Here is a 26,303-nt window from a genome sequence, read left to right on the forward strand (position 1 = left end):
CTCTGGGTTCAAGACAATCAGCTCAGCTTTTGATTAAGCTGTTTCCCCACCTCCTCCCTTTTTTATTCATCAGGATAATATCTGGGTGTACACAAAGGGGTGATCTATGAATGGCCTTGGACAGTGGAAGAGATCCCAAATGAATGGGGCCTATGGGCTTTGTTCCCTTTATCGGTGTCAACTCTGGCACCTCATCTGTGACTATGAAATTAATTTCCCCTTGGCCAGAGACTTTCATTAATTTCCGCCTCCTTCCTTTAAGGGTATTCCACTATGTCATGTTTTCTCCCTTTCTTAGCTAGCATTAGCCCTGCCTCCTTTCTTGGGGCCATGATAGCAGAATGGCTGTTAGGGAACCAAGTGTGATTTATTTGGAAGAGGAGTGTGAATACAACAGTTTAATATTTTCAAAATATTAGTCTCCTTACAAATATGTAATGCCTGAAAGCCAGAAGCCTTGCCCAGAACTCGTAGCATTTATACAGTTATGCTAAAGTCTGTCGGATTGTTACTAAAAGTTGCTTATTTTAATATTGTAATATTTGCTCTTTTCTAACTCTATGTGAAAAGTATGTACTTTTCTAGTACATCACCTCATTAGTTCTTAATACATTGTAAGAAATTAAATCAGTTTGTGCTAAAAGGGTACCTCAGGCATTCAGATTCTTGGGTTTGTGTTGACACCACTAGTCTATAGAACACGAGTAGTTTCCTAGACTGGAAATCGGCAGGCCGTCACAAAGATTCACTGCGTGGTGGCACTATACCCTGTTGGAGCTTATATAATACCAGTATTTCTTCAAATAATTTTTCCTTATATTGTTTTATTTTGAATATTTTGAATTTTTAAAACTGACTTATTGGCCCATCTTTTTTCATCAGCCTTCTAAATCTTTGTCTGTTTTTTCTGCTGGTGTTCTTCTTTCCTATTTCCCGAGTCACCCTAGCTCTGTGACCGTCACTGAAGGAGCTGGTGGGGGAAGTCTGTGGTGACTCTGCTGTATACTGTTGCTGCAGGCATTCCTTTACTGGGAGGCAGTGTAGAGGACAGCTCTAGAGGGTCTGTGAGTAACTCGGATAGTGAGTGTGGCTGGAGCTATGAGAAGGCTTGGGTTGTGAGGCCAGAGTCTCCACAGTCATAGTCCTTACAGGAGGAGCGGCAGGGAAGAGCTGGGCTCCTTAAATAAATCTGGAATATTAACACACAAGAAAGTCAATGCCCAGATGTTAGTGTTTACAGTGCCATCCCCAGTAGAACACTGTTAACATATGGATTTTGATTAGTGACGTTGTCAGCTGCTCCCTCCTTGAAACATTCTCTTCTTTAGGCTTCTGTGATGTAACACTTTTGTGGGTTTTTTCTGTAAACTCCCTGGCTGCTCTCTCTTTGGCTGACTACTTCACAGCTCTGGCCTTTCTCTGTTCTGTTTTACTCTCTACTCTGACAAAGCAGCCTCTTCCATACCCACTGCCCAACGTTCATGTCACATGAATTTATATCTCTTGGCCAACCTTTCCTTCAAACTCTGTTTGACCCAGCTGCTCATTTGATATTTACATGTAGGTTTTTCAAAGGCTTCTTAAACTTAATATGTCCAATGACAAATTCATCATCTTCAAATCTGGTCCTCTTGTGTTTTATGTCTCAATGAATGCTACCATGAATATATTCAGTTACGCAAACCAGAAATCTAGGAACCATCCTCAGCACTGCTGCCTTGCCTTCTATTCAAATCCACTCCCAAGTCATGTCTATTTTATCTTTTAAATGTCTCCAGAATCTGTCCTCTTTTTTCCTTCTCTACCACCATCACTCATTTTCAAGCTACCATCATCACTTTTCTGAAGAACTACGTGACTTTTCATTGGCCTCGTCTAATTAATTCTAGCCTCCATGTCAGTTTCCTACAAAAAGTTTTCATTGGCTTTCTGTTGTTCTCAAGAAAAACAAAATTAAACAACCAAAGTCCTTAACATAGACTATAAATGAAGTCCTTCATTGTGTGCCACATCTACTTTTCCAGTCTAATTTAAAACATGTTCCCCCTTTCTGTGTGTACTGGTCTTTTTCTCAATCACACCTAGCTCTCTCCAATTACAGGGCCTTTGAAAATGCTATTTCCTATGCCTAAAACAATTGCCAACTCCCTTCACTGAAGATCATTTCCTTTGAATTACTGGCTCTTGTGGTAACCTGTACTTCTCCCATGTATCATTTAAAACAGAAAACATTTAATACTTGTTTGTGTGATTATTTGTTATACTAGTAGCCTCTAACTCTGTGAGGACTGAGACCATGTGTACTTCTGCTCAACAGTTTTGAGTTTAGCACAGTGTCTGGTTCCTGGGAGTTGCTTAACATATATGTTTGTTGGATGCATGAGTAGATGGATGGAAGAATGGATTTCTACATAGGCATTAAAAGAGATTTAAAGGTAGGCAAGTATTAATGGGATAACTATGGCAAGATATATGAGAACAGGCCCAGAAAGAACAGAAATTGTGTATACTACTTTGGTATCGGATGGTTCATTTTAAACTTTAAGAGAGTAGAATACAACTCAATCAGTAAATGAGCTGACAGACCCATTCAAGTCTAGAGCTTCTCTTCCACAATGCTGTTTTGTCCCCAGATCAAATGTAGCCAGTTAGCAAGAAATATGATGTCTGGGGGTAGTGATTGTGGAGGCTTTTTGTTCGACAGCATCTCCAGACAGGTTGGATAGAGTCAGTTTCCAATCATCTGTGCTAAAGGAGAGAAACATGGGTGGAGCAGTTAATGTTAGTAGAAGGTTCAGAAAATTGACTGCTTTCATATTAAGGGAAACTTATGAAAAGCATAAACCACTGGCTTAAGCTTGGGGAAGGTGAGTGGTGTAGGTCAACAGCAACCCCTGTTCAGAACAGTAGTTTCCCCTCACGTAACTCCCCCTGTAACCAGGAAGCCAAGGAAGAACCTGCCATTGTCACCACCTGTTGTGCATAGGCGATTAATTATAGACCATTATTAATATGCTCCTTCTTGTTTCCTCTTAAATGAAAGTGTGTGAGAGCTCTAAGACAGATGTTCCCTCACCACAATATTTTTTCCTTCATCATTTGCTTGCACAGATTTGTAATTCCCAAAGAAAAGCTCTTGCCAGGAAAGTAGCTTTCATTTGAGCTACTTGGCATTGAGAATCTTGTCATCATCAGCCCAGTGTGATTATAGTTTAAAAATGCAAATGGGATTCTGGGATGAATCAACTGAAGGATAAAATTCATGTGAAAAAGTGATGCTGTATAAAACCCTAATTAGGTGACATCTATAATACAGGTTTCAGTTCAGCCTTTCTTAAACTGTGAGTTTATTGCCAGCAAAAGAGGAAGGTACATGCAAAATTCAACAAATATTTATAGAGCTTCCAGTATGTGCCAGATATTGTTCTAAATGCTTAGGATGATAGCAGACATTATTACAACAAGATTACTTTGTAGGTTGGGATAAACATCCGAAAAGTTGGTGAGGATGGAGTGTAGTTTAATGGTAAGGAACAGAGTAGAGCATTTTGGAAAACACTCTCTTTTTCAGTCAGTTGGGAATGTTTTAACATAAGATCTGATTATTCTGCCAGGGCCTAATAAATAAAAATAGGCAACATATCTTTTATTTATATGGTAAGAGAAAGACAACAGGAAAAGGAAAATTAGAACAGACTACATCCAAAAGTGACAGTTTAAGGAATTTTATCTGTAATTAAGTGTCTTTAAATTCTGGTGTAAGAGAGGTAGGTTTTTTAAACCTGAATTTTTCACTGCAAAAAAATCGTGCATGCTTTGGTATAGTTTTCTTTTGCCCTAGCTTCCTTTTATTCTAGGAAAATGTTGAAAGTACAAACACCACTGAATCAGTATAAACTTACTATGCATGTATTAAAATTATTTTGGGAAATAGCAATTTGATTCTGTTATCTATCTGGATCAGTTAAAAGAAAACTTTGAAAAGTAATTTTCCAAATGCTTCCTTCCTCCAATAACCAAAATTCTTGTCAAAGAGATCTGATCCCTTTCTGTACTTTTCTCTTGGTGGTCTCTCAGTACTACTGTCAGTCCCTGAGATTTCCTCTCCTACTTTGCAGAATTCAAGTTATTTGAACCCTAAGTGGTACTGTGTGAAAATGTAGGGCTTGATGGATCCTTTGTGGTTTGTCTAGATCAGATTTAAACTGGGCATGGTCTGGGTTAGGAGAAAGGTTACTACCTACGTTTTGGGCAACTACTCTAAGGCACAAAGTCACTATTGCCACCATGAGATGGTTGCCCTGCTTTGGCTATTTAACAAAGGATGACTGAGAAAAGTTACCAGAGACCCAATACACAATATAACATTTCTGTGGGTTATGGCCTATTTACAGAGAACAACCAACTTGCAAATAGCCACAGATATAAGCAAAAGGGCCACATTCAGGTAAAACTGGGTTGTGTTGTCTGTTTCTACATCTGTTTGTGTCACCACATTGTATAGTCTCCTTAAGAAAGGTAGTCTGCAGGGACTCTTTAAGCCTGAACAATAAAAGGACAGTGAGGATATTATCCAGCCAGGATCTAATCATAGTGCTCAATACTAGAATCTGAATGGTACCTCTGGTTTCCCAAAACAAAAACTACTGGTTTTATGTGAACAGTTTTCATGTGTAATAGTATATAGATAGTTTTGTTTGTCCCATATAAATTTAAATGAGTCAGTTTTATTAACTACTTGTTCCATAGAATCCACTGCATCTCTGTCTCACAAATGACTAAATCAAAAAACACAGAACACTTTTTTCTTAAATAATGTAAGCAAAGTGTTACTGAACACTATTGTCTACATGAGAACTCGGTTTAAAATGGGTAATAGGGTTTCCCTGGTGGCGCAGTGGTTAAGAATCTGCCTGCCAATGCAGGGCACACGGGTTCGAGCCTTGGTCTGGGAAGATCCCACATGCCGCGGAGCAACTAGGCCCGTGAGCCACAACTACTGAGCCTGCGCGTCTGGAGCCTGTGCTCCGCAACGACAGAGGCCGCGATAGTGAGAGGCCCGCGCACCGCGATGAAGAGTGGCCCCGGCTTGCCGCAACTGGAGAAGGCCCTCGCACAGAAACGGAGACCCAACACAGCAAAAATAAATAAATAAATAAAATTAAAAAAAAAAAAGAAGGATAATAATAGAATATAATAGGAGTTCTTTAGTAATAAGTGAGTTTTTTTCATTTTTACCACACTATCTTCTTTTGTCAGGAAAATGTGCTTTTCTTGGATAGTTTCCAGTAAGCAGCAGTAAAGAGGTATCAGCAATATCATATCCCTCTTAATTCAGATTTGGCTGATATGCCATAAGAGATAGCAAGGAGAGACGTGGCTATGTAGGTTCACATTATTTCTCCCTTTTTGTACATCTGAGCCTTATGTTAGTAGTTTGAATCTGCAGTATTTTACAAACAGTCGCCTGGCACCAAGCTCAGATACGGTGTTCTTCCCACAGAGAGAAAAAGAAGATTGATGATATATGGAAAATTGTGAAAGGTTGCACTGGCAGTTTAGGTTGAATTATAGAAGCATCCTTTCTAGGACAGTGTGTTCAAATGAAGAACCTATTATAATGGGCAATTAGGTGCTGTAGTTGTGTCTTCAGAATGTTAGAGAGTGTTAGAGAGAAACATTGATCTGAATTATGTGTACGTTTTCAAATTGCTTTACCTTGAAGAAACAAAATGATGACCAAATTAAATAGCTGTGGCTCTAGTCTGGTTCACTGCAGTTTGTCAGCAAGCTGTCATGAAATGTTCTCAGGTGCCCTTAGAGGCACTTGGACTAAAATTTAGAGGACTTGGACTAAAACTTCTTGTTCAATTTTATGCCTTTGATTCCTTTATTTATCCCATTAATCAAATAAACAATTAACATTGTGTCTAAGAACTGACATTTTCTTTTCAAATATTAGAGAGATTTGAAAAACAACCTTTTAATAGCTATCTTTCTATAGTGGAAAGAGAACTGCTTTAGTGAACTGGGTTCAAATTCCATTTCATCAGTTTTTTTTTTTTTCTTTTTTTTCTTTTTTGTACATGGATGACCACAACAAAAGCAACAATGATTGCAATTACCAAACATGAAACACACTCATACTATGTCATAATATTGACATTCAGTCCAGTAATCCTCCACTGTAACAGCTCCTTTACTTTGCAGTGAAAATTGATTTGTATATTCTTTGCCTCTGAGTCCTTGTGGGATTTTTTTTTTTTTAATTCAGACAGAAAGTCACAAAAATTATACTCATCCTCATCAGTTCACTCAGTCCCATGTAATTAATTTTTTTTTTCATCTTGATCTTTTGTTAGCACTTTTATGAGTTCATCAGTTTTTCATTAGAGTTCTGAAAATGCTTATTCATTCAGTTCAGCAGTACAGTCAGTTACCAGAAACCTGTACTTGTCGGAGTCTTTTCCATGAATTTCCTGAAGATGAAAGCCTTTTATAGGAACATATTTGCAAAAGCATCAGAGTACACCCAGAACTGTCTGTAAATGACAAAAGACTTAAAAATGACCACTGTTAAAGATTTGATGAAAGTTCATAATAATGCAGTTGACAAGAAAATTAGTTATTTCTGAGATATACATTTTAAAGTAATAACTAGGATTATGACTTATAACATTATACCAGAACATATAAGATTTTTAGAAATTTCATGTAATGTCTGAAACCTTTATATTAACATATTTCCATACAAATACAAATATAAGATTTTTAGAAATTTCATATAATGTCTGAAACCTTTATATTAACATATTTCCATACAAATACAAATATAAGATTTTTAGAAATTTCATGTAATGTCTGAAACATATTAACATATTTCCATACAAATAACCCAATGAAAGTTTAGTATTAGTTGTTTTGTTTGTTTGTTGTTTTATACTGCAGGTTCTTATTAGGCATCAATTTTATACACACCAGTGTATACATGTCAATCCCAATCGCCCAATTCAGCACACCACCATCCCCACCCCACCGCAGTTTTCCCCCCTTGGTGTCCATATGTCCATTCTCTACATCTGTGTCTCAAATTCTGCCCTGCAAACTGGCTCATCTGTACCATTTTTCTAGGTTCCACATACATGCATTGATATACGATATTTGTTTTTCTCTTTCTGACTTACTTCACTCTGTATGACAGTCTCTAGATCCATCCACGTCTCAACAAATGACTCAATTTCGTTCCTTTTTATGGCTGAGTAATACTCCATTGTATATATGTACCACAACTTCTCTATCCATTCGTCTGTTGATGGGCATTTAGGTTGCTTCCATGACCTGGCTATTGTAAATGGTGCTGCAATGAACATTCGGGTGCATGTGTCTTTTTGAATTACGGTTTTCTCTGGGTATATGCCCAGTAGTGGGATTGCTGGGTCATATGGGAATTCTATTTTTAGTTTTTTAAGAAACCTCCATGTTGTTCTCCATAGTGGCTGTATCAATTTACATTCCCACCAACAGTGCAAGAGGGTTCCCTTTTCTCCACACCCTCTCCAGCATTTGTTGTTTGTTGATTTTCTGATGTTGCCCATTCTAACAGGAGTGAGGTGATACCTCATTGTAGTTTTGATTTGCATTTCTCTAATAATTAGTGATGTTGAGCATCTTTTCATGTGCTTCGTGGCCGCCTGTATGTCTTCTTTGGAGAAATGTCTACTTAGGTCTTCTGCCCATTTTTGGATTGAGTTGTTTGTTTCTTTAATATTGAGCTGAATGAGCTGCTTATATATTTTGGAGATTAATCCTTTGTCCGTTGATTCGTTTGCAAATATTTTCTCCCATTCTGAGGGTTGTCTTTTCGTCTTGTTTATGGTTTCCTTTGCTGTGCAAAAGCTTTGAAGTTTCATTAGGTCCCATTTGTTTATTTTTGTTTTTACTTCCATTACTCTAGGAGGTGGATCCAAAAAGATCTTGCTGTGATTTATGTCAAAGAGTGTTCTTCCTATGTTTTCCTCTAAGAGTTTTATAGTGTCCAGTCTTATATTTAGGTCTCTAATCCATTTTGAGTTTATTTTTCTGTATGGTGTTAGGGAGTATTCTAATTTCATTCCTTTACACGTAGCTGTCCAGTTTTCCCAGCACCACTTATTGAAGAGACTGTCTTTTCTCCATTGTATATCTTTGCCCCCTTTGTCATAGATTAGTTGACCATAGGTGCGTGGGTTAATCTCTGGGCTTTCTATCTTGTTCCATTGATCTATGTTTCTGTTTTTGTGCCAGTACCATATTGTCTTGATTACTGTAGCTTTGTAGTAGAGTCTGAAGTCAGGGAGTCTGATTCCTCCAGCTCCATTTTTTTGCCTCAAGACTGCTTTGGCTATTCGGGGTCTTTTGTGTCTCCATTACAAATTTTAAGATGATTTGTTCTAGCTCCGTAAAAAATGCCATTGGTAATTTGATAGGGATTGCATTGAATCTGTAGATTGCTTTGGGTAGTATAGTCATTTTCACAATGTTGATTCTTCCAATCCAAGAACATGGTATATCTCTCCATCTGTTGGTATCATCTTTAATTTCTTTCATCAGTGTCTTATAGTTTTCTGCATACAGGTCTTTTGTCTCCCTAGGTAGGTTTATTCCTAGGTATTTTATTCTTTTTGTTGCAATGGTAAATGGGAGTGTTTCCATAATTTCTCTTTCAGATTTTTCATCATTAGTGTATAGGAATGCAAGAGATTTCTGTGCATTAATTTTGTATCCTGCAACTTTACCATATTCATTAATTAGCTCTAGCAGTTTTCTGGTGGCAGTTTTAGGATTCTCTATGTATAGTATCATGTCATCCGCAAACAGTGACAGTTTTACTTCTTGTTTTCCTATTTGTATTCCTTTTATTTCTTTTTCTTCTCTGATTGCCATGGCTAGGACTTCCAGAACTATGTTGAATAATAGTGGTGAGAGTGGACATCCTTGTCTCGTTCCTGATCTTAGAGGAAATGCTTTCAGTTTTTCACCATTGAGAATGATGTTTGCTGTGGGTTTGTCATATATGGCCTTTATTATGTTGGGGTAGGTTCCCTCTATGCCCACTTTCTGGAGAGTTTTTATCATAAATGGGTGTTGAATTTTGTCAAAAGCTTTTTCTGCATCTATTGAGATGATCATATGGTTTTTCTTCTTCAATTTGTTAATATGGTGTATCACATTGATTGATTTGCGTATATTGAAGAATCCTTGCATCCCTGGGATAAATCCCACTTGATCGTGGTGTATGATCCTTTTAATGTGTTGTTGGATTCTGCTTGCTAGTATTTTGTTGAGGATTTTTGCATCTATATTCATCAGTGATATTGGTCTGTAATTTTCTTTTTTTGTAGTGTCTTTCTCTGGTTTTGGTATCAGGGTGATGGTGGCCTCATAGAATGAGTTTGGGAGTGTTCCTTCCTCTGCAATTTTTTGGAAGAGTTTGAGAAGGATAGGTGTTAGCTCTTCTCTAAATGTTTGATAGAATTCACCTGTGAAGCCATCTGGTCCTGGGCTTTTGTTTGTTGGAAGGTTTTTAATCACAGTTTCAATTTCATTACTTCTGATTGGTCTGTTCATATTTTCTGTTTCTTCCTGGTTCAGTCTTGGAAGGTTATACCTTTCTAAAAATTTGTCCATTTCTTCCAGGTTGTCCATTTTATTGGCATAAAGTTGCTTGTAGTAGTCTCTTAGGATGCTTTGTATTTCTGCAGTGTCTGTTGTAACTTCTCCTTTTTCATTTCTGATTTTATTGATTTGAGTCCTCTCCCTCTTTTTCTTGATGAGTCTGGCTGACGGCTTATCAATTTTGTTTATCTTCTCAAAGAACCAACTTTTAGTTTTATTGATCTTTGCTATTGTTTTCTTTGTTTCTATTTCATTTATTTCTGCTCTGATCTTTATGAATTCTTTCCTTCTGCTAACTTTGGGTTTTGTTTGTTCTTCTTTCTCTAGTTTCTTTAGGTGTAAGGTTAGATTGTTTACTTGAGATTTTTCTTGTTTCTTTAGGTAGGCTTGTATAGCTATAAACTTCCCTCTTAGAACTGCTTTCGCTGCATCCCATAGGTTTTGGGTCGTCGTGTTTTCATTGTCATTTGTCTCTAGGTATTTTTTGATTTCCTCTTTGATTTCTTCAGTGATCTCTTGGTTATTTAGTAACGTATTGTTTAGCCTCCATGTGTTTGTGTTTTTTACGTTTTTTTCCCTGTAATTCATTTCTAATCTCATAGCGTTGTGGTCAGAAAAGATGCTTGATATGATTTCAATTTTCTTAAATTTACTGAGGCTTGATTTGTGACCCAAGATGTGATCTATCCTGGAGAATGTTCCGTGAGCACTTGAGAAGAACGTGTAATCTGCTGTTTTTGGGTGGAATGTCCTATAAATATCAATTAAATCTATCTGGTCAATTGTGTCATTTAAAGCTTCTGTTTCCTTATTTATTTTCATTTTGGATGATCTGTCCATTGGTGTAAGTGAGGTGTTAAAGTCCCCCACTATGATTGTGTTACTGTCAATTTCCTCTTTTATAGCTGTTAGCAGTTGCCTTATGTATTGAGGTGCTCCTATGTTGGGTGCATATATATTTATAATTGTTATATCTTCTTCTTGGATTGATCCCCTGATCATTATGTAGTGTCCTTCCTTGTCTCTTGTAACATTCTTTATTTTAAAGTCTATTTTATCTGATATGAGTATAGCTACTCCAGCTTTCTTTTGATTTCCATTTGCATGGAATATCTTTTTCCATCCCCTCACTTTCAGTCTGTATGTGTCCCTAGGTCTAAAGTGGGTCTCTTGTAGACAGCATATATATGGGTCTTGTTTTTGTATCCATTCAGCCAGTCTATGTCTTTTGGTTGGGGCATTTAATCCATTCACGTTTAAGGTAATTATCGATATGTATGTTCCTATGACCATTTTCTAAATTGTTTTGGGTTTGTTTTCGTAGGTCCTTTACTTCTCTTGTGTTTCCCACTTAGAGAAGTTCCTTTAGCATTTGTTGTAGAGCTGGTTTGGTAGTGCTGAATTCTCTTAGCTTTTGCTTGTCTGTAAAGCTTTTGATTTCTCCATCAAATCTAAATGAGATCCTTGCCGGGTAGAGTAATCTTGGTTGTAGGTTCTTCCCTTTCATCACTTTAAGTATATCATGCCACTCCCTTCTGGCTTGCAGAGTTTCTGCTGAGAAATCAGCTGTTAACTTTATGGGAGTTCCCTTGTATGTTATTTGTCGTTTTTCCCTTGCTGCTTTCAATAATTTTTCTTTGTCTTTAATTTTTGCCACTTTGATTACTATGTGTCACGGCGTGTTTCTCCTTGGGTTTATCCTGTATGGGACTCTCTGCGCTTCCTGGACTTGGGTGGCTATTTCCTTTCCCATGTTAGGGAAGTTTTCGACTATAATCTCTTCAAATATTTTCTCTGGTCCTTTCTCTCTCTCTTCACCTTCTGGGACCCCTATAATGCGAATGTTGTTGCGTTTAATGTTGTCCCAGAGGTCTCTTAAGCTGTCTTCATTTCTTTTCATTCTTTTTTCTCTAGTCTGTTCCGCAGCAGTGAATTCCACCATTCTGTCTTCCAGGTCACTTATCCGTTCTTCTGCCTCAGTTATTCTGCTATTGATTCCTTCTAGTGTAGTTTTCATTTCAGTTATTGTATTGGTCATCTCTGTTTGTTTGTTCTTTAATTCTTCTAGGTCTTTGTTAATCATTTCTTGCATCTTCTCGATCTTTGCCTCCATTCTTATTCCGAGGTCCTGGATCATCTTCACTATCATTATTCTGAATTCTTTTTCTGGAAGGTTGCCTATCTCCACTTCATTTAGTTGTTTTTCTGGGGTTTTTTCTTGTTCCTTCATCTGGTACATAGCACTCTGCCTTTTCATCTTGTCTATCTTTCTGTAACTGTGGTTTTTGGTCCACAGGCTGCAGGATTGTAGTTTTTCTTGCTTCTGCTGTCTGCCCTCTGGTGGTTGAGGGTATCTAAGAGGCTTGATGGGAGGCTCTGGTGGTGGGTAGAGCTGACTGTTGCTGTGGCGGTCAGAGCTCAGTAAAACTTTAATCCACTTGACTGTTGATGGGTGGGGCTGGGTTCCCTCCCTGTTGGTTGTTTGGCCTGAGGCAACCGAACACTGGAGCCTACCTGGGCTCTTTGGTGGGGTTAATGGCAGACTCTGGGAGGGCTCACGCCAAGGAGCACTTCCCAGAACCTCCGCTGCCAGAGTCCTTGTCCCCACAGTGAAACAGAGTCACCCCCCGCCTCTGCAGGAGACCCCCCAACACCAGCAGGTAGGTTTGGTTCAGTCTCCCCCAGGGTCACTGCTCCTTCCCCTGGGTCCCGATGCGCACACTACTTTGTGTGTGCCCTCCAAGAGTGGGGTCTCTGTTTCCCCCAGTCCTGTCGAAGTCCTGCAATCAATTCCCACTAGGCTTCAAAGTCTGATTCTCTAGGAATTCCTCCTCCCGTTGCCGGACCCCCAGGTTGGGAAGCCTGACGTGGGGCTCAGAAGCTTCACTCCAGTGGGTGGACTTCTGTGGTATAAGTGTTCGCCAGTCTGTGAGTCACCCACCCAGGAGTTATGGGATAAGATTTTACTCTGCTTGTGCCCCTCCTACCGTCTCACTGTGGCTTCTCCTCTGTCCTTGGACGTGGGGTATCCTCCTTGGTGACGTCCAGGGTCTTCCTGTCAATGATTGTCCAGCAGACAGTTGTGATTCTGGTGCTCTCACAAGAGGGAGTGCCCATTTCATCAGTTTTGAGAATTTTTTTTTTAATCACAAGTTACTTACCTTCTTGAACTTCAGTTTTTCCATCTTTAAAGTAGTGTCTGTAATACCTACCTGGTGATGTTACGGTGATAAATAATTATGATGAAAAGCTTCTAGAATGAAGTTAGAAGGCACGATAAATGTTCTCCCTTTTACAGGGTATCATATGCTAAGTACTGATCGTATGTTTAAATCAGTTGAATTTTTTTGGATTGTTGAATGATAGAGGTTGTGGGATCATATTTACCTAATCAGGATATTGTTAAATAGTGTTCTTGGTGTTCATCCTGAAAAAAAGAAAAAACACAGTCGGTTATTTATATCAGAGATGTAATGATTTTATTACTTTGAGAGATGTATTGTTCCAATTTTCTTAATGTTGTTGCCTCACAAGGGTTTGCTTTAAAAAAAAAAAAAGTTTCTCATCAAAGAGTTGGTTGTAGTTAACTGTGTGAGTGCATGTTAGTATAGTCTTAAATTCTTAAACTGACTGCTGCTTACAGTAAGAAATTGAAAGTACTGTCCATTCTTGGTGACCTGCTATAGAAATTAACCTGTACTGATAAAACAGTTTATTGTAATCACCTAAATAATCTTTTTGTCTCCATGCTGTAATGAGCTTATAATAGTTTGGCAAAGGCATTGTCTACTCCATTCTTGAACAAATTACATATCTTATTTAAAAAAAGGTTATTCATTTACTTATGAAGAGTCTTAAATTTAATTTAAAATATAGGACTTAGTCTCATAGTTAAAAAAACAGAGGTATGAAGGTTGAAAGACTTGCCAGAATCACCGTTTAACTGGATTAAAACTTAATGGCAAGAAAGTGGCAAGAAAGATACGTAATTATTTCTAATCATCTGGAAGGCATAAACTTGACTTTTTTTTTTTTTTTTACATCTTTATAGGAGTATAATTGCTTTACAATGTTGTGGTAGTTTCTGCTGTACAACAAAGTGAATCAGCTGTATGTATACATATATCCCCTCCCTCTTGAGCTTCCCTCCCACCCTCCCTATCCCACCCCTCTAGGTCGTCACAAAGCATCGACTTGATCTCCCTGTGCTATGCAGCAACTTCCCACTAGCTGTCTGTTTTACGTTTGGTAGTGTATATGTCAACGCTACTCTCTCACTTCGTCCCAGCTTCCCCTTCCCCCTCTGTGTCCTCAAGTCCGTTCTCTATGTCTGCATAGAAAAGTCTGCGTCTTTATTCCTGCCCAGCCACTAGGTTCATCAGTACTGTTTTTTTTAGATTGCATATATATGTGTTAGCATATGGTATTTGTTTTTCTCTTTCTGACTTACTTCACTCTGTATGACAGACTCTAGGTCCATCCACCTCATTACAAATAGCTCAATTTCGTTTCTTTTTATGGCTGAGTAATATTCCATTGTATATATGTGCCTCGTCTTCTTTATCCACTCATCTGTTGATGGACACTTAGGTTGCTTCCATGTCCTGGCTATTGTAAATAGAGCTGCAATGAACATTGTGGTACATGACTCTTTTTGAATTACGGTTTTCTCAGGGTATATGCCCAGTAGTGGGATTGCTGGGTCATATGGTAGTTCTATTTTTAGTTTTTTAAGGAACCTCCATACTGTTCTCCATAGTGGCTGTATCAATTTACATTCCCACCAACACTGCAGGAGGGTTCCCTTTTCTCCACACCCTCTCCAGCATTTATTGTTTGTAGATTTTTTGATGATGGCCATTCTGACCGGTGTGAGGTGATACCTCATTGTAGTTCTGATTTGCATTTCTCTGATGATTAGTGATGTTGAGCATCTTTTCATGTGTTTGTTGGCAATCTGTATGTCTTCTTTGGAGAAATGTCTATTTAGGTCTTCTGCCCATTTTTGTCTATTTAGGTCTTCTGCCCAAACATCTTCTGTTTGTTTTCTTGATATTGAGCTGCATGAGCTGCTCGTATATTTTGGGGATTAATCCTTTGTCAGTTGCTTCGTTTGCAAGTATTTTCTCCCATTCTGAGGGTTGTCTTTTCATCTTGTTTATGGTTTCCTTTGCTGTGCAAAAGCTTTTCAGTTTCATTAGGTCCCATTTGTTTATTTTTTAAACTTGAAGATTTTTAATCCTAGTTCTGACACTAACTACTTGGCCTTAGGTGGATCAGTAACCTTTCCGTGAAAGTTTGCATTTCTATAAAACAGTTGCAGTGCCTGTTAGACCTACTCACAGCATAATTGTGAGAAGAAAATGAAGTAACACAAAAGTGTGCTTACTTCTACTCAGCCCGCTTAAGGAAGGCAGACCTTGGAGATTTGGCTTTTCCCATCGAACCATGTAAATGACCTTAGGAACATATCTTCTTTCCAAAGAACTTGAGCTTTCAACTTAATTCTAGAAACCAAACTATGGTACCAGAATACTTGAGAACAAAATCACTGATACCTTTTATAGTTGCAGAGGAAGAATAAATTACTTTTTGCTATTCTTTGTTCTATTGCACTGTGGTCTTCAGAGCTTTCAGCTGAAGGCTAATTGTTGATCTGATACACACACTGTATTTTTTAATGTGCTCATTTTTTAAAAAGAAGAGTTTTACCTTCTTTTTTTCTAACAGAATTATTCTTTATCTTGAAAATGGGGCATAAGTGAAATCCTAAATCACAGTATGATGGTGCATGGTAGACCACTGATGCAATGTCTAATATAGACTCTCCGAAAATAATTTTGTAGGATACTCTTTATTCTGTGGAGGATCTATGTCATCTCTTCTCTTTTCTTTTAAACTGGCTTTAACAGAATAGGACAGAAACATTTGAAATCTGAACACATTCTTATTATTAGAGAAGTTATAAGCCAAGAAATATAAATCTATAGAAGAAAGACATTCCCAAGTTGTTCTGCCATTTAAAATTATGCAGCTGATGATAAGAGCAAGAATTACAATACGGTTCTGTTCAATTCTGAGTACAAAAAGTAGTTTTCTTTATTCTGTATATGTAACCATTATTGTGCTTAGTTTTTTTTTAATCAAAAGAACAAACTTGCTGAATTTGGCGTACCTATTTATGCCCATAACTTCTCTATTCCAAAAACAACTTGAGGTGGCTTATAATAAAATCAAAGATAAAATAAAACCCCAAAATTATAAGTACAAATTTAAAAGAACTTGTTTGGTTTGCATTTCATTGCAACCTTTGGCTCCTTTGGATCATTTCTTGTTTTAAATATATGCTTAGCTACTTTAAATTTACTTTTGTTTCGTATTTGCTTCTAAGTCATTAATTGTTCATATTGCTTTGAGTGATCTGTGATGCATTAGGCAGACTGCCTGTGTTCAGATCCCAGCTCCTACACTTGTTAGTGCAGGTGGTCACTAGTTAAAGTGGGAAGGACAGATTTTTTTTCAATAAAAACTATTGCAAATAAGGAAGGAGCTCCAGCATGAACTGAATTCAACTTTGCTGGGAAAAAAAAGCAGGAGACCTTATTTTAAAGGCTGAGCTGTGCTAAGGGAAAGGTGCTGAGGGGGATTGGAGGGGTTAGTCCATGTGACTAGGCCATCTGGGTTTGTTGATTGGCACTTATCCAGAGGAAAAACAAACTTCTCCTATCTTTATGACAGGAGGCAGTGATGTAAGTTAGAGCAGGACATCCACTGGCTGAGAACTATCTCCTTGATGTGAGAAGACAGTTCTGGATAGAAGATTTACAACTCAAAGAGGCAGAGAAAAGATTTACAATTGCCAGCTTTCTAAAGTAACTGCACTAAGATGGGTTCAGAAGCCTATCTGCCTATTACCAGGTTTTGGCCAGAATGAATAGTAAAGCTACTTAATCTTGGTGTGCCTCAGTTTCCTCATCTATAAAATGGGGATAATAATAGTACCTGTGTCATGGGAATGTGTTTTAAGGATTAAAGGAGTTAATACATGTAAAGCACTTAGAGCAGTGCTTACACATAGTAAGCTCTCAACAAATGCTAATTTTTACTCTTACTGTCTTTAAAGGAGTTAATAATAGTATCTATGGATACTGTTGGGTCTGTATTGGATTGTTTTTGTTATTAAATGATACAATACGTATATAACATTGAGAACCATGGCTGGCTCATAATAAGAATTCAATAACTGTTGGCTAGAAGTAGTGTTAGTAGCAGCAGCAGCTATAGTCTGCCACTAAATATCTTTCAGTCCCGAATTACTCATAGCTCAGGATGTTCAACTAAGGGAATCTTGAATTTCTTATTTCTGTTAGAACAGAGTAGGTCTGTTTTATAACGTTAGTAATTCAGAGTTTGGAAAAATATTTATGAGCAATCTTGTACATGATGGTAAGATCTTTAAGCAGTATTTTGCCAATATATTTCCAAACCCAATATATTGGGTTTTGGATACAGAGGTCACATCTCCAGCATTTATGTGGCTTAACCTTCTTGCTGTGCAACCTTCAACATTTCCCAGCCTGTTTCCTCCTTATCAAATTAAGAGTGAATCTAAATAATTATAAAGCCTTTTAAGAAATGAAACAATTTGTTCCAGTAGAAGAAATGGTATATATAAAAGTAGTAATAAAGACTGAATCATATTTCTGTAATTTTTTAAATTTTAAGATACTTCTTTGATGTGTATTTGAATCTCCTTGCTTCCCAGCCAACACAGAAGTGAAAAAAGAAGTACAAATTTCACAATTTTTGGTGCTGACCAGTAGGTTTAGAGAAACCCAGATTATCTCTATCCACGTTTGTGGAGTCTCTTGACTCCACCACTGTGCAGTAATAATCCATGAAGTATGAATTATTAAATGAGTTCAGTCTCTATTTGTGTTGGGTATATTATAAATCATAGCACATACTTCACTACATATGGATTTCCATTAAGGAAGTGGAATACATAGATCAACAGATGCCCATTCTCCTTAATTTGCAATTTTTATCACTAAAAATTCTTGATGTTAGTATATTTGATAGTAGAAAATGGCAATTTAGATAAGAGACTAGTAACTGGAAAAGAAAGAATAACGAGTTAATGTTGATTTCTTCAATGCACTATATAAAAATTTTAAAGTAAGGGAAAACAGGGACTTCCTTGGGGGTCCAGTGGTTAAGACTTCTCTTTCCAGTGTAAGGGGTGTGGGTTTGGTCCGTGGTTGGGGAGCTAAGTTCCTACATGCCTCAGGGCTCAGGGCCGAAAAACCAAAATATAAAACAGAAGCAATATTGTAACAAATTCAATAAAGACTTTAAAAAAAAATGGTCCACATCAAAAAAAAAATCTTTAAAAAAAAATAAAGGGAGAACAACCAAATATAATATATTTTAAAACCAACTTTTATTCATTGTATCTTTTTTTAAATTAATTTATTTTTTTGGTTGCGTTACGTCTTCATTGCTGCGCTTGGGCTTTCTCTAGTCGTGGCGAGCGGGGGCTACCCTTCATTGCAGTGCGCTGGCTTCTCATTGCAGTGGCTTCTCTTGTTGCGGAGCACGGGCTCTAGGTGCGCAGGCTTCAGTAGTTATGGCACACGGGCTCAATAGTTGTGGCTCGCTGGCTCTAGAGCACAGGGTCAGTAGTTGTGGTGCATGGGCTTAGTTGCTCCGTGGCATGTGAGATCTTCCCGGACCAGGGATAGAATCCATGTCCCCTGCATTGGCAGGCGGATTCTTAACCACTGCGCCACCAGGGAAGTCCCCATTGTATCTTTCTAATTAATATTTTGGGAAGTTGTAAAGTGATTCAAGAAATTAAATATTTAATTATGCAAATGATAAAGATGGTCAAAACTAACTCCTACCATTTTAAAGTCAAATGCATTGAATTGTTTTACTTTATATAGAAGCATTTAAAATGTTGCCTTTTAACTGTGACAGTACTAGAAATATTACTCATGATAATTGGTTTTGTAAATAGGATTTGACGTCGTTTAGGAAAGAATCATAGAAAAATGTTTAGGGAACCTAAGTTCTAGGCTTAGCCCTTCCATTAACATGGCACCCAGCATTTGGCAGACAACTTCACCTCACTGGACTAGTAGTTCTTTTTCAGTCATAGAGCCCATGCTTTTACGAGTTATTTCTTCTTTACTAGCAGCAGTTTAATTCATATTTTGTATCTTTCTTTCTTTAATAGTCTGATACGTACTTCTGCATGTCAATGCGTTTGCCAATGGATGAGGAAGCCTTCGTGAGTAAGTATTAATTGGATGGTGTGGAGGGGTGGGCAGTTGAAGGAAGGGCAGCTATTGGAAATCAGTGAAAGGTTCTCTTTGATGGTTATGAGCATATTAATCTTTTACTGTCAGTTTCTAAAAATGCATTTATAATGCCTAATGCAGAAACAAACCAGTGAGCCACTGAGAGACAAGATTACAAACTGTATCTGGAGAGACTTATGAGTAGTAGTAGTTAAGGAGTTGCATGCAGATGTCGATGGCTCCCAATGCCATGTGGTCCCATTTGTAGAGTATTGGCTTTCTGTCTGTGGCTGGATGCTTAATTCCGCTCCACTCAACAGAGTCTATATACCTGCTGGTTCATGCTATAAATCGACTGCACTCAGAATCAACATTGGGGAATGTAAGATTTTACCTGTCAGACAAGTAGATGGATAGGAAGGAATGAAAGTAGGAGTGAATGAGAGAAGGAAAGAAGGGAAAGAGAGAGGGAGGGAGGGAGGACAGAAGGAACCTCAGTCCTGTTGTCTATATTATAGAATAAGAGGGCTCTTAAATGACAGCTCCTTCCCCAGCTGAGCCTTTAAATCAGGTAGAAAATGTGACAAAGCACCATCTGTTTTCATCTAGGTGGTTTTAATTTAAACATCCCTTATGACAGACATTTAACTGTTTAGGGAAGACATGTGATTGGCAAATTATTCATGGATTTGCCCCCGTCCCTTGTTTTTCTGCTTTGAGACGTTGATTTTGGAGAGAAAGTGATGGTAATGAGAGTTGTACTTTGTTCCCTTGAAATTAATTTTCAAGTGGGCTGTCTGAAATGGCTATTATATGAATTGTAAAATGTGTACAGTAGCCTTGGGGCCATCTGAGGATGAACTTTCATGAGGTGTTCCCCACAGGAAAATACATTATAGATCTTCAAAGCCAGAACAATGTGCATCTATTTTTTTCACACACTTTTGTGGCAATTGCAACAGAAAATACAACCTGTATCAACACTCTAAACAAAATTTGCTCCATAGTTAACTCCTAAAAATAAGTCAGACCTTGGGAAGTTGAACATTGCCTGAGTGATGTTCCTTTATGTACAATTGAACATTACCAGGAAAAAAGTTAGGAAGTATGGTGCTTCCAGATCCTGAACTTTAACTTTAAAGGGAGAAAAATAATTTAAGTTCCTAATTGTCGTGCTTTGAGTTAACACCAAAAATGATTTAGGATATAAATTCATAACTAAAATATTAACAGTAAAGCTTTCCTCAATTTCATGTCCACATATTTGGTAGCTTAGGAGAAAATAATGTTTACTAATAAAAAGGAACTGTACCTGAAGTTTTTCTTTACTAATTTTATATTTTCTTTGTCCAAGTTCAGGAGTAGACTTTCTTCCTCCTATTTTTGAAGAGAAGGCCCCTCTACACACCTGTATAAATATGGTAGTCGTGTTTCAGACCAGTATTACAGGTCTCACATTAATAGGTTACTGGCTTGTTTCTGGAGGTAGTGGTAGTAAATGATTTCAGAGCTGGTGACTCTAAGGCCTATAAATATATATCCTGGAATGTGTTATTGCTCTCCTAATATAAATGTGTTTACTTTCACATAACTTAAAATTGAAAGTACAAGTCAATATATTCAGTCAAGAAAAATATTCACAGGAAACACATAAAGGGCTATATTACAACCAGGTGTTAAACATTTGTCCATTTTTCTTAGGCAACTCTCATCTAAGATTAAACTGTTTCCAGTTCTAGGATCCTTAAAGGATCTTATAAGAATTATAACTATTTTCAGTATTTCTTCTATACTTTATTGCTGGGAGGATTGCATGAATACTAAACATTTTGTCACCTGTTCAAAACATGATTATTTCACCTTCGGTGTTAGTCCTTTAATATACTACCCCCAGGAGATTTGTGGTTACCGTTGTTTACATAATTCAGCAACCACAGAAGTTTAGGTGTAGGCAAAATAGAACTGGAAAATTGAAAACCAAAGAGAAGTACCAACAATGATTTATATAAGGGAATAAGTAAGGAAAAATTTGCATGTATAATCTCATTAATTCTTAGGACAGCCCTGTAGGTTGTCCTATTTTATATAGAGAAACAGAGACAGGAACATCTGTGTCTGTGATTTAATCAGGTGCTAGGGCAATAGTTTGTCCTATTATAGGAATGCTTGTTCCTATAATCAGCCCACCACCAGCCATCGTTTACTGAGGACTTGCCAGACACTAAGATACTGAAAACTAAGCGTATTTAAGCCATTTTAGAGAAAAAGAAACAGAAGGTCAGAGAGGTTAAGAAGCTTTTACTATATATGTGCTCCCTACATGTATGCCATTTAAATCATAACAGATTTAGGTGTGGGGATAGTGATACAGGGGATAAAGGGAAGAAGTTATCAAATGGATAGAAGGAGCTGAAATACAGCAATCACACATCTCTGTCTTCCTCACATTAAAAACAATTATTCTTTCATTCCCTTACCTTCATTCCCTACTGGGAACACTCTAGTCAGTTCTGCCAAAAAGTAAAATAAACCTCAAACCATCTTACGAAATAAAACCCAATACACATGAAGATTTAAACATTTGCAGAAGGCAAAGGGCTTGGATATACAGGTTATATGTTGGGAGGGTGATTATACATAGCTTATCCCAATTCCCAAAGTGAAAGTTTTAGTTGTTGGGTAACCAAAGGCTTTTCCATGAATGAAATTTTGGCTTTTTTGTGCGTTGTCTGAAATTCTGGGTCTCAGGGTGCCTTATCATAAGATTAAATATGGTTAAAAATGAAGACTTGTAAACACCTATAAAACTTTGTTCATTTTTTTTAAGACACTTATCATTTTATACCTTCTGTTTTCATTATCTGTGCCCTTAAAATTTTCGAATGCCAGCAGGATATGTGCCACAGGATATGGTAGGGACTCAGTAATTGCTTGCTTATACATGAGTGGACCCTAAAAAAGTGTTTTGTTTGGCCATTTTATAAGGCAACATATTGAATAGTAGACAATTTACTCTTTTGTCTTAAATTATACTCATTTGAATATAACGGAATAATTGTTTTTTAAGAAAGGCACTTGTTCATAAATTCAGCAAACTTAAAAAAAATTTTTCAATAGATCTTTACTGGAGTATAATTGCTTCACAGTACTGTGTTAGTTTCTGTTGTACAACAAAGTGAATCAGCCACATGTATACATATATCCCCATATCCCCTCCCTCTTGTGTCTCCCTCCCACCCTCTCTATCCCACCCCTCTAGGTGGTCACAAAGCACCAAGCTGATCTCCCTGTGCTATGCAGCTGCTTCCCACTAGCTGTTTCACATTTGGTAGTGTGTGTATGTCAATGCTACTCTCACTTCGCCCCAGCTTCCCCCCCACCGCCCCGTGTCCTCAAGTCCATTCTCTACATCTACGTCTTTATTCTTGCCCTGCCACTAGGTTCATCAGTACCATTTTTTTCTTTTCTTTTTTTTTTTCTTAGATTCCATATATATGTGTTAGCATACGGTATTTGCTTTTCTCTTTCTGACTTACTTCACTCTGTATGACAGACTCTAGGTCCATCCACCTCACTACAAATAACTCAATTTCATTTCTTTTTATGGCTGAGTAATATTCCACTGTATATGTGTGCCACATCTTCTTTATCCGTTCATCTGTTGATGGACATTTAGGTTGCTTCCATGGCCTGGCTATTGTAAATAGTTTAGCAAACTTTTAAAATTCTGCCGTGTGCCAGTTATTGGGCTAGGCAGTGGAGATGTAGAATGATACAAATTCAAGGAAATCACAGCCTGGCAGAATTCTAGAAGACAAGAATACAAATGTTACAACATATAAAAAGGACTTTCTTCTTTTGCTTTTCAAATTTCTGAAGAAAATTACAAAAAGACTGCTTATTAGGACTAAAACAACCTCTCTTAGTGGTGGTAAAAGCCAAAATTGCATTTGAGTAATTTATAATTTTTACACCTGTGTGACTAATTATGTAACTCATTTAAATAAATATATTTCTTAATTTTGAGAAGATACCATCACAATTATCATGGAATTTCATGTGCGTATGCCTGTAATATATACATATAAGCCTGTCCAGCATGTTTGATGTGTTTATATGTTAGCATTGAATTATTAAATATGAATTAAAGTAGGTGTTTGAGAAAATACTATAATGAAGATAAGTATAATTTTCATATTCTGAACAAAATTATAGCTTTCCCTAGAGCACTGCTTTTGTTTGTTGTTTTAATAAAGAACCACAGAACTGGAATGGGTGAGGGTATGATAAAATCTACATTTGACCACTGAACTGTGTTGCTGTCTAAAAGGTGTTTTATAGACACTCAGAAGGATTGGCTGTGACAGCAGCCCACTCAGCCAAGAAATTTGACTGTCATCTTCATCCACTTGCTTTCCCTCACATGGATGACCAGTAAATAAATGTGTCTTTTCCTTAGTGAACGATGGCAGGTCCCTATCTATCAAATTGCACTATACAAATCAGATAGAAGCATTGAATTTAGAAATAGATGAAAATTAATCTAATGATTCATTGCTTTTCATTTTCTTGGACTTCTCTGTTGAATGTGAAACAATTCCTACTGCAGAATTGTACAGTTAGACTTGAATATTTCCAAATGTGACCTGTCTTAAACAAAGCACATGTTAAGGTGATGTTGGGATACTTCAAAAACTACAGAAGCAATCTAATTTTAATCATGCTTATGGGTCAGCTACATAGCATGACTGTAAAGACCAAGGTCTGGCAGGGTTCAGTGCTCATTTATCCACATTTTATGGCTTTGACAGCAGTAAATAGAAGGGGGTGTGTGTATGTTTGTGTGTGTGAGTCCCCATCCCAATGCAATCATTCTGTTACCTTTCTGCTTCCAATTAATTGACTGCATATACGTTCCCTTCTCTCTTCACCTAGGATTTTCTCCAACATGAATAATTTAGTCTCTGACTTCCACATGACCGTTGGGTACCTCCCAGCAGCCACACTCGGAGGCTATTCTAGTTTCTTAGTGAAAGCTACTTGGAGAGAGCTGAAATAGCACCAATAAGATACACTGTACTGGAGGTCTCTGATGAGTGGCTAAAACCTCATTTGCTTGGTCATAATCAATAAGGAGAAGCTGTTGCTATACACTCTGTCAGCATATACAGCATATTTCTTAAATGTCCTCTATCCTTTGGTCACCCAAATACCCACATTTCCAACATGACAACCCCCCCCCAAGCCCCCAGAGTTTTGTCAGGTAATAAAAAAGAGAAGAGGGGTAGGAACCATTTCATTATATTTTATGAAGCTGAGACTTAGGAATGTCTTCAATTCAATGCATCTAGAGGTCACCAAAAAGTAAACTGACATGTTGACAAAGCTGTTTTAATGCAGTAATGTCAAAATGCCACCCCTCCCCACTCCCCAGAAAGTGGCCAATTCCGAAAGCCCAGGGTTGGATCAGGTTTGATGTGTAAAACGTCCTTCAGTGTCTAGGGGTTCTTGGCATTTTGACAGTCATTCTGAAGTATCCATTTCAGCTATTTCAGTGGGGACAGTTTCAGTGGCCAACTCTAAAAAGACCAGTGTGAACTGTTTTAGTCAGAGAAAATTTCATGAGAGAGATGGCAGTGTTTGATCTGGGTCTGGGAAGACAGGCTATTTGGATCTGCAGAAGGAGGAGAATATTCCAGCTGCCAACCATATGAGCATGGAAGGAGCGTACTGGGCACACGCGTGAGCCTGGCCACTTGCTGGCTGCATGGCCATGGGCGGTTGTTACTCAGGCTCCTCTGTTTGAGGGGGAAAGGACCAGACTCATAGGGTTGCTGTGAGCAGTAAATGAGCCACGCACAGGGTAAGCCCTCAGTAAACGTTAGTGGTTATTGTTGCTAGGTGAGAAGGGCAGCCAGTGAGAGCACAGAGTGTATGTTGGAGGTTGTCTTGTTGGAAATGTAGCGGAATCGGAGACTGCTGCGATATTCTGGAAAGGCAAGAGGGGAATGTGGATTTGATTCTGTTGGAAATTAATAGGGGGATATTACAGAGATGACATTACAAAAACAGGGCTTAATGAAGCTTATGCTATTTTATCTTGCATAGTCTGGCTGGTAAAGTCTATTTATTGACTGTTTAGTTGGTTCTGACATATACCAGAAAGTTCCATTTTAAAAGGTATTTCATCTAGAAGTTTAATTCTTTTTGTGCAGAAATTCCTTTATTCAGCGGTAAGGATTATTTCACTTGAAATTTGTGTTCAATTTATAGCCTTGCTTGGGTGTCTTATTTCTTGGTTAATTTGGCAACAGCAGCTTAAAGTCCTCATAAACCACGTTAAGGATTCTTTCTGAATTGTATATCATCGTCCAAGCTAGCGAGAGCTAACGACAACTTTTCTATTAAACTTTCTGATTAAAAATGTTCAAGCAGAGGTCTTTATTTTAGTGTAGAATTGCTTTATGGTTTGCAGAAAGCCGGCAGAAGGTAATATAATATGCCATTGCTGTGGGTTTTCAACATGCAGCCAAATGGACTCCGCTGCTGTGAGCTTTACATTTGTCTGAACTTTTCTTGCCCAACTGCAAGATTATGAACATTAAGGTTGATCATAGCCTACACTTAAATTGCAATTTAGAGCATTATCTTCAGTTCCTATGAATGGTTTCTGAAGTATAATCTTTATTTTTTGGAAATAAAGAAATATTTATGGGAGTGATATTAAGATTGGGGAACTGATAATTTTTTAAAAATTATGACAACTCTTTTACATTATTGTTCCTTGAACCTTACACCTCTCTATTTTCTCAATATTGAAAATGGCTTGAAAGCACTAGGATTATTAGAAAACGGACTCTATCACAGACATGAACATACCAGAGGTTCCATTTGTATGCTTGCTTCAGACCTCAGCCCTAAAACGATTTTAGGTGATACAGCTAAAACTGCCTGACGTAATGTACAGTTCCAATGATCTCTTTTAATAAAACAATTCTAAAGGATCAACTAATTTTTGCCTTCAGAAACATTTATAAATTCGTTTTAAAAGAAACCTTGTTTTTACTGTTTACTCTGTACATTTAAAAGAGCTATACAACCTAAATTAATTAAGTTGAGTAAACTCTGATATGCTCACGTAATAGAATATATTCAGCCACTGCCACTGAAAATGTTGACTGTTGGCAGAATCACCTCTGATTCACCTTTGAAATTTTGCAGACACACTTGCCTGGAACAACTTTTGGAGATTCAAATAAGATATTGATGGGGGAAGGGGCAGGACTGATCTAGGATTGACCCTGAGCACTTGTATTTTTAACAAACTCCATAGGATAATTCTAA

The 26,303-nt window shown here is 37.6% G+C and overlaps 1 protein-coding gene across 9 annotated transcripts in view; it reads left to right on the forward strand.

Annotated features, from left to right (window-relative positions):
- Positions 1-26,303, forward strand: part of PAM (peptidylglycine alpha-amidating monooxygenase) — a 296,746-nt gene that overhangs the window by 158,166 nt on the left and 112,277 nt on the right. For all 9 annotated transcript variants that reach the window (XM_068535686.1, XM_068535687.1, XM_068535688.1 and 6 more), the window contains one exon: positions 18,896-18,953. In XM_068535686.1, coding sequence (XP_068391787.1) covers positions 18,896-18,953 — 58 coding nt within the window. The remainder of the gene's footprint in view (positions 1-18,895; positions 18,954-26,303) is intronic.

The sequence above is a fragment of the Eschrichtius robustus genome, chromosome 2, assembly GCF_028021215.1.
Source record: "Eschrichtius robustus isolate mEscRob2 chromosome 2, mEscRob2.pri, whole genome shotgun sequence".
NCBI classification, from domain to species: Eukaryota; Metazoa; Chordata; class Mammalia; order Artiodactyla; family Eschrichtiidae; genus Eschrichtius; species Eschrichtius robustus.